General features: G+C 41.9%; 1 protein-coding gene across 1 annotated transcript; it reads left to right on the top strand.

The window, feature by feature from the left end:
• The first annotated feature begins 579 nt into the window (after nucleotides 1-579).
• Nucleotides 580-5,857, top strand: PCK1 (phosphoenolpyruvate carboxykinase 1). The gene is made up of 10 exons (XM_088467172.1): nucleotides 580-655; nucleotides 906-1,154; nucleotides 1,545-1,726; nucleotides 1,843-2,046; nucleotides 2,157-2,344; nucleotides 2,478-2,640; nucleotides 3,018-3,242; nucleotides 4,376-4,507; nucleotides 4,677-4,772; nucleotides 4,882-5,857. The coding sequence occupies exons 2-10, from the start codon at nucleotides 931-933 to the stop codon at nucleotides 5,334-5,336; spliced, it is 1,869 nt and encodes a 622-aa protein (XP_088323298.1). The 5' UTR covers nucleotides 580-655; nucleotides 906-930; the 3' UTR covers nucleotides 5,337-5,857.
• The last annotated feature ends 3,062 nt before the right edge of the window (nucleotides 5,858-8,919 follow it).

Here is an 8,919-nt window from a genome sequence, read left to right as displayed (position 1 = left end):
CCTAATCGAATCGACCCCATACAGATAGATGAAACCATCCTGTTTATGACAGAAGCATCTTTGTATTTGTAATGTATCAATGCATGTGTATGTGTTCTTTATATTAATGCAGCCAGTATAAACAGTGCATTGGACTTGTATGTTCATTCATGATTCTACTACTGCCTTTTAAAGCAACAAAAAACACCAGTGTGGATGAGACACCTACATTGTTAGGCAGCAGCTTAAAATTCTTAAATTCAAGCTTTTAGCTCTGAAAATGTATTTTACAATAGAGTTTGTTAATGGTCTGTACTGTGATTAGACATGATTGTCTTACTATAGGTGATAATGAATCAGTACACAGTGTATCATACATCTAGTTTCCTGATCAATCATTAGCTCTTAAAGGAATTTTGTTGTTCAGAATATCTATTATGACATTTGTTTGTGGCCAGAAAGTTGTAACAGATCAATATGACGACAGGACATACCTCCAGGAGGGTAGAGGGGGGGTGGGGGGAGAGTAAGCCTGTGGGTGGGGCTTGAGACACTTTAGAGTGTTTAAAAGAAGCTGCATATCTGACCATGTATCATCACAAGGCACAGAGGAGAAAATCTTGACTTGGAAAAAGAACAAGGAATTACATCTTTCTGCACCGAATACTCTATCCTTGTAAGTACACAAATGTGAGATATTTTTAAGTAATGTGAATTGCCATAATATTATATTTAATTTATTTTTCCCTGAATTAACACTAAAATATAGTTGTTTAACTAATCCTATAATAGATTCATTGCATCTAGTTTTCACAGTATTAATTAGTATAAATTATAAATAGAGAAGGTGGATTTTTTGGGGATCGAATATATTGGTCTAGCTCTTTTTCTAAAGACCTCATATGTCCTACCATATTGCTCCACAGTTCTAGACGGATACAGAGCACCGCTATGCCATCCCAGCAGAAGACAAAGCCCCTGATTTCTGGCATTAAGACTCAGGGAAATATGACCAGCTTAAGCCCAGATGTGGTTGATTTCATTGCCACCTATGCCCGGATCTGCCTGCCGGAGAATATCCACATCTGCGACGGCTCAGAGGAGGAGAACAAGAAGTTCCTCCATCAGATGGAAGAAAGTGGCATGATCAAAAGGCTTCACAAATATGAGAACTGGTGAGTAAGGAGCTTTGTCATATATATGATAAGTTTAGATAAAATCTACCAATGTAAAATATGGCGTTACATGCTGGGATTTATAGTTCAACAGTAGGTTTAGAGACTTCCACTGAAACTTAACGTTGGGGGAGAAATAAGAAAATAAAAAAAAAACATAAAAATAATAAGTAAATGAATGGCTCACTATTAATGGGGCAGTTATATTTGTCTATATATAATCTGTACATGTAACCTTATGGCTTGAAAAACTGTAAACTGAGACACTGATGGCAATAAAGAATTTATATTCTGCGATCAATACCGTAATGTTATTGCTGTTTTCTTTAGTGTGTGGTAATTGGGTCCATCGTTCAGATGCTGACACTTTCCTCTCTTTCTATGAACTAGTTGGCTGGCTCGCACAGATCCCCGGGATGTGGCGAGAATTGAAAGCAGAACTGTAATCGTCACCCAAGATCAAAGAGATACAGTTCCTATTGTTAAAAGTGGAATCAGCCAACTAGGTCGCTGGATGTCAGAAGAGGATTTTGGAAAAGCCTTTAAATCCAGATTCCCAGGATGTATGAGAGGTACAGTGAGAGGGATTTATCTATATGCTGCAGTTAACACAACCACTTGTATATATTATGTATGTTAAAGCAATTGCCATTGAATATAATACTACTATGTATTTTTTTATTCACAGGTCGCACAATGTACGTTATCCCATTTAGTATGGGGCCCATTGGCTCTCCTCTCTCCAAGATTGGCATTCAGCTGACTGATTCTCCTTATGTCGTTGCAAGCATGAGAATTATGACCCGCATGGGCACTAGTGTCCTGGAGGCTCTTGGGAAAGGAGAATTTGTTAAATGTCTTCATTCTGTAGGCTGTCCACTACCATTGGAAAGTAAGTCAGTGCGTTCTGTATAAATAAACTGATAACAGCTCAATATTTAGTAATGATAGACAAATATGAAGGGTTATTATATGTGCTAAATCCATGTATATGTTTTGTAGAACCTATGGTGAACAACTGGCCATGTAATCCCGAGCTGACACTCATTGCACACATCCCAGACCGCAGGGAGATTATCTCCTTTGGAAGTGGGTACGGTGGAAACTCTCTCTTGGGCAAGAAATGCTTTGCTCTAAGGATTGCCAGTCGGATTGCCAAGGAAGAGGGCTGGCTGGCAGAGCACATGCTGGTATGAAAACACAACATTTTAATGTATTTGCACTGTACATCTCTAAATGCTTTCCCATGGACAGATTCAAATATAAGTTGTGTTTTTGCCAATGAATATTAATTATTATATCATTATTCATTTGCCCCTCTAGATTCTGGGAATTACCAATCCAGAAGGAAAGAAGAAGTATTTTGCTGCTGCTTTCCCAAGTGCTTGTGGGAAAACCAACCTGGCCATGATGAAGCCGTCCCTTCCAGGCTGGAAGATTGAGTGCGTGGGTGATGACATTGCCTGGATGAAGTTTGATGAGAATGGTAATAAATCATTTATATTTCTAGCGTCTAATAATACACACTCCAATGTCACCAATTAGCTGGCAATATGCAGAAAATTGCAAGACTCATTCTGGCTACCGTCAGTAAAATAAACTTATTTATATGATGTCTTGCAAAAACCAATCTACATTATTGTAATTACGTTGCATTTAACATATTGACTTTGATTGGCAGCAGCACTGAAATACTCCTGTACTGTGTCTTGTGCATGTAAATACAATGATATAGCTTTATCTAGGGCAAATATTTATTTTATTAACAGATGTTTACAGTATATGGTACTTACATATTCTGCAGCACTTTGCACCGTACTACACACACACACACATGATCACACCAAATCCTCTTGTTTTTAGGTAATCTCAGGGCCATTAACCCTGAAAATGGCTTTTTTGGTGTTGCTCCTGGGACATCCATAAAGACCAACCCTAATGCCATGGAGACCATTTCAAAGAATACAATATTCACTAATGTGGCAGAGACAAGTGATGGTGGTGTCTACTGGGAAGGCATAGGTGAGACACTGGCACCAGGAGTCACATTGACCTCATGGAAAAACAAGGAATGGACCCCTGAAAATGGTAAGGGCAGAGTCATATAAATAGCCAGTAAAATTAGCTTAATGTACTTTATGGATCACAACCATGGGCCAAATTCAGAGTTGCACATAAAGCACCTGCAATTTTCAGTTTGTTTCTGTATTCAGAAATTCCACTTTTATTCACAGCTGGTCACATATATTGTATGTGACTGCCATCCCCATGCAGAAGCTGGTAAAAGAAGTCGTGACCAGCACAAATTTGCACCAGCCCTATTTTTGGTGCAAGAGATCCGACTGATGTCAGACAGATCTCTGTATGTACTCAGACCCTGATTCAGGCGTGCGCAGGACCCATTCTGCGAGTGTGCAGAATGGATCCTGCGTAGTCGCACGCAGACCGTTCTGTGCCTCTGTCTGATGGACAGGCAGAGGCATTAAAGGGGCGGTGCGGGGCGGCCGGCGTTCTCAGAAACAGGCGTGTCCGCCCTGTTTTCTGGGAGTGGCAAGCCCAGGGACTGCGTCGACCGATGGAGTGTTCTGGGCTCGCAAGCCAGCCAGCCTGAGTAAGCTGAGGACCACTCAGCTGGCTGGAGGCCTGGTGCCCTGCACCATCGCGACCATCGACCACCGATGATCGAGATGGTGACCCCGTCCGGCGACCTCCGCTGCAGTGCTTGGACCGCAAATGCAGCAGGGGGTGTCATACACCTCCTACTGCATTAGCATAATAGCAAGGACGTAATTGCAAAACTGCCTACATGCAGCTTTGCAATTGTGATCCTTGCTGAATCACGGCCACAACACGGCCATGGCAAACTTATCCAAGTGCAAATGCCCATTCAGCCTCAAATAGAGATATGTCTGAGATCTGTAAGTTGCGTATGCGCAGTCTACCAAAAATATCACAAGATCTGCACACAGATGGTTGTGCTTGCAACTATATATCAGGCCCTATAAAGATATAGAGCTTGATTCTGAGTTGGGCATAAAGCAAAAAAGAGCAGGTTACTGTGCACTTGGACAAGCCATGTAGTAAATCAAGAGGTGCAAATACTTTTAATTATCTTACAACACTTAAACTTGATGAAAGACCTGCTTGTAACATTCTGTTTTAATATTATTAAACAACTGTGGCTAAATGTATTATAACAATAGTTTTCCTCACTGTTCTAGGTGAACCTTCTGCTCACCCCAACTCTCGATTCTGCACTCCAGCCAGCCAGTGCCCCATTATTGACCCAAAATGGGAATCTCCTGAAGGGGTACCTATTGAGGGCATAATTTTTGGAGGACGTAGACCTGCTGGTAAGTAGATTGAAAAAATCTACTCATGTGAAACATTTTGGTCACCAGCACATTTATAACAGGCTGTAGCACACATTATGGCATTTATTTTGTTGTCTATTTTTAGCTTTGGTAGGGTATTTGAAATAATTATTGCTTTTTATAACTAAACCATGATTTTAATTTTAAGGTGTGCCACTGGTTTATGAAGCTTTGAGTTGGCAACATGGAGTCTTTATTGGCTCAGCAATGAGATCAGAAGCAACAGCTGCAGCTGAGCATAAAGGTGAGTAATTGTATGCTACACAGCATGCCAGCAGTCCATAAATTATTGCACAGCATGTATTAATAATAATCTAATTCAATGACTGATAAGTAACCTAGTTTCTTTATAGGCAAGGTTATTATGCATGACCCATTTGCCATGAGGCCATTCTTTGGATACAACTTTGGTCGATATCTCACCCACTGGCTCAGCATGGAACACCTTCCATCTGCCAAGCTGCCAAAGATCTTCCATGTCAACTGGTTCCGCAAAGACAACCAGGGAAACTTCCTGTGGCCAGGCTATGGTGAAAACATCCGTGTACTCGAATGGATGTTCAACAGGATCAACGGGGAAGACAGCGCCAAGAAAACAGCCATTGGCTACATTCCTGCTGAGGGAACTCTGAACCTGAAAGGGCTTGGGGATATCAATATGGAGGAGCTGTTTGAAATATCCAAGGAATTCTGGGAAGATGAAGTAAAGGACATCAGTAATTACTTAGATGACCAAGTTAATGCTGATCTCCCATACGAAATAGAATGGGAGCTAGAATGTTTACAGGCGAGATTGGAACAATTGTGAGAGATTTGGAGGTTAGATTTACGTTACTTAGTGTAGACTTTAGAAAAGAATACTTTTCTGAACTTTGAATCTGGGTCCCCAGCTAAATCAATAAGCAAATCATCTATACTGCATAGCACATTTTCCTGGGCTTTTAGATGTAATGGGGTGACCTTCATAGTAGCATATACTGTATATTGCCTTCCATTCATTATTTCTTCATATCATATACAGTATAAACTTTAGAGCTTATACAGTAAATAGGAGAGGGAGAACTTAAAAGAAGGAAGAAGATATTTCATGGTACAGGTTTGAGAGAACGAAAGTGTGGAGCAAGCGATTATCAAGGATGAGATTTTAATAACGTTAAGAGCTTCGAGGAAAAAAAGACAATGTAGCCGAATTTAGGAGTCTGTTGAACATCTAGTTTTGAGCATTATTTTATCTATTTTTATTTCTAGCAAGTTGTTCTATGTATATATACGTTTGTGAATATTGTAAATCATTATTTTATTAAAGTTGTTTGCTGCATCAAAATATAATTTTTATAAAAAAAAATGAGAGACACCTTGTTTTTTATGTATATGTTAACATACAGGGTGGTATCAAACGATTAACCTCTTCTGGAAGTACTGAGCTGGGCTTCCTACTACTTGTTGAGGGCAGTGCTTACAGTTCACACACATACAGGGTAAATTTACTAAAGTTAGAGTTTTTAGAAGTGAGTTTTAGAAGAGATGTTGCCCATAGCAACCAATCAGATTCTACTTAACAGTTAACTAGCACCCTCTAGAAGATAATAGCTAGAATCTGATTGGTTGCTATGGGCAACATCTTTTCTAAAACTCACTTCTATTAACTCTCACTTTAGTAAATTTACCTCATAGAGTTTAGGGAGGGGCTCTAGACTGCACACCCTAATAGTAATGAAAGGTGCTATCATACTGAGATTTTAAAGTAATATGCACAGGAAAAGAAATTGCAGATGCACTATGCGATCATTACCGTTCACATCTGGGGTGCAGGGCTGTTTTTTTGGGGTACCCTGAGCCCCAGATGTGAACCCCAAAGTGTTAGGGACCTGCTCGTCGAGGTGACCTTTAATTTGGTGGGAAGGCCTGTATCATTGTCCAACGATATGCTAACTACCTCTGATATGATATATAATTGTAATGTACATTTAAATTGGAACAGTAATGATCGCATAGTGAATCTGCAATTTAGTTTCCTGTGAAGTTCACATACATACACTGTAATAATGAGTCCTTTCCTAGATACATCTGCCTCAAACATATACTTAATATGATGCAGTTCTGCTGCAAAGTAACTTCTGTCCAATCCGTGACGTGTGTTGAAGCATCAGTACTGTGCCAAAACTTCAAAGCAGTTACAAAAGAATATAAATATGCAATTAATCGGGTAAAACTAAAAACAAAACATACATCGTTAGTGGTTTTGACTGTACCTTTCAAACTGGAAGCACTGGACAGAAAATAATGCCTTTTTTCTGTTAACTGTATACAGTCACCATGACTTTACAGCATCCTGCACCCCATCACATTAGATTAGCCAAGCCTGTGCAAAACATCACAATGTACGAGCCTGTGCACATCACCATATTAGACCACCCTGTACTCCAAATCATTATACTTGCCACTGCCCCAATACATTACACCAGCCAGTCCCCATTACATTACTCAATGCGTTGCTAACACATTAACCCACATGGTAATAGTCTGTGCACATTACTTTATTATACCAATCTGTGCTTATAACTGCATTACACCACTATGTATCCCCATCACATTGTAAAAGCATATGCCCTATCATGGTATTCCAGCCTATACACATCACGTTATTATACCAGTCTGGGCCTATAACCACATTACATCCTTGTCGTCACAGTGACACGTCTTGTGCCCCTTTTCCTCATTGTATTAACCTAAGTCCCAACCCTTCTGTTTCCATGTGTCCCTGAATCCAGTGCTTTACTTGAACTCTAGGGCTCACTGGAGAGCTTCAACTGTGTTACACAGGGCACTTCCAAATTCTGTTTCTTGCTGATGTCATTGAGCGCCGGCGAGATGTATGATTTGAGATACCTCAAACCAAAAGTCTGTGCTCCCATATTCCAAAGAGACCAATGAGTGTACACAGGGGCATGGGACTAGAAAAAGAAATATAAGAAATAAAATCTCCCAGAAATAGTTCAACTCAATGTAAGGATGAAGCACAAAAATTACAATGGCACTAATTAAAAGAGTCAACAGAACCAGGGCCGTAACTAGCTATGGGCGACTTGTGCCGTGGCACAGAGCGCAAAAGCTGCCCTATCACTGCCCCGCAGTCCTTGCTCCTGGCTAGCAAGTTGCCTGGAACAACCACCCTGCAGCCAGGATTGCTACTGCAGCACCCGCGGAGCATCCTGTGGATGCTCCAGACGGGCACTCTGCACAGTATATGCAGCCGATCAGGAGTCCTGAGGATGCCCAGCCAGTGCTGCACTTAACAGAGCTACAAGTCATGCCGCCTTCTGCGCATTGTAATGATGTCATGCATGCAAAGTCATGACGTAGTGAGCTCAGGGGGCGGGACTGGCACAGGGCACAATTGTGCCCTGTTATGGCTCTTAACAGAATGATATAGATTTAGCAGATAGATAATAATTTGCACCATTAGGCATATACTTAGTAACATCAAACTACAAAAAATGCATTCAGTATATCAACAATGTCTCTAAGATCTGGGGGTAATTACTTGGTTTCTAATAGAAACGGAGGTAAACACAGTTCTTGAAAATTGCAATGAAGCAGACTGTGGGGCTGATTCAGTGGTGGACGCACTGCTGATGTCAGATGAATTCTGGCTTATGCTCATGCATCCAGTCGCACCGCGCATGTGTCCTGATAGTGACCGTACAGAGTCACTGTTGCAATTTCAGACGCATGCATGGAGAATTGTATTGAAAGTTTTGTGGGTGTTCCTGGGCAGTGACAGGGAGGTGACTTAGTGCACTCACAGAGATGGTCCAGCTTATTGGCGTATTATGGGCGTGCTGGTGAAGATGGTTGCGTACACAGAGCATTATGGGCGTGCTGGTGAAGATGGTTGGGCAACTCAATCCTTGCACATTCTGTACTCATGGATGCAGGGCCGGATTGGCGGCCATCTGGCAGTTCTGGGATTTGCCAGAAGGACCGCTGGGCTCTGGACCGGTTCGAGGAGGGCGGAAGTACCCCACCCCCCACCGAATGCCGCCGGTACAGGATATTAGCTCCGGGGGAGGGAAGGGGTGGCGGCAGTGGGCCGGGAAGAGGGGGGGGTTGCCACGAGGCCAGGTCCCCAAGACTCGTGGCATGCCCCCCCTTGAAACTAAACCACGCCCCCTTCACGAGATCTTGCACAGGGCGAACTGCCAGGTGGATGTACAGCCCCAGTCTGTCCCTGCATGGATGTACACCAGGGAAGGACTTTGTAGTGGCATTTGTTTAAAGTCGTAGACAGGCAACTGCCTATAGATGCAGCCACTTCTGCCACATCAGGAAGCTGTTAGTCGTCTCTTTTACTCCCGGCTGTGATGTCGAATTTGTTAGTGATGAGGTTT

This window comes from Taudactylus pleione, unplaced genomic scaffold (assembly GCF_031769625.1).
Source record: "Taudactylus pleione unplaced genomic scaffold, aTauple2 ptg000069l, whole genome shotgun sequence".
NCBI classification, from domain to species: Eukaryota; Metazoa; Chordata; class Amphibia; order Anura; family Myobatrachidae; genus Taudactylus; species Taudactylus pleione.
The sequence above is the reverse complement of the archived record's forward strand: the minus strand, read 5'-3'. Positions and strand labels throughout refer to the sequence as shown.

What these genes read in the sequence shown, in the direction of transcription:
- PCK1 (XM_088467172.1), top strand. Translation starts at nt 931, where the DNA reads ATGCCATCCCAGCAGAAGACAAAGCCCCTGATTTCTGGCATTAAGACT. An exon ending in CTGTCCACTACCATTGGAAA is followed by an intron (nt 2,047 to 2,156) that starts GTAAGTCAGTGC and finishes TATGTTTTGTAG; the next exon opens with AACCTATGGTGAACAACTGG. An exon ending in GGCTGGCAGAGCACATGCTG is followed by an intron (nt 2,345 to 2,477) that starts GTATGAAAACAC and finishes TTGCCCCTCTAG; the next exon opens with ATTCTGGGAATTACCAATCC.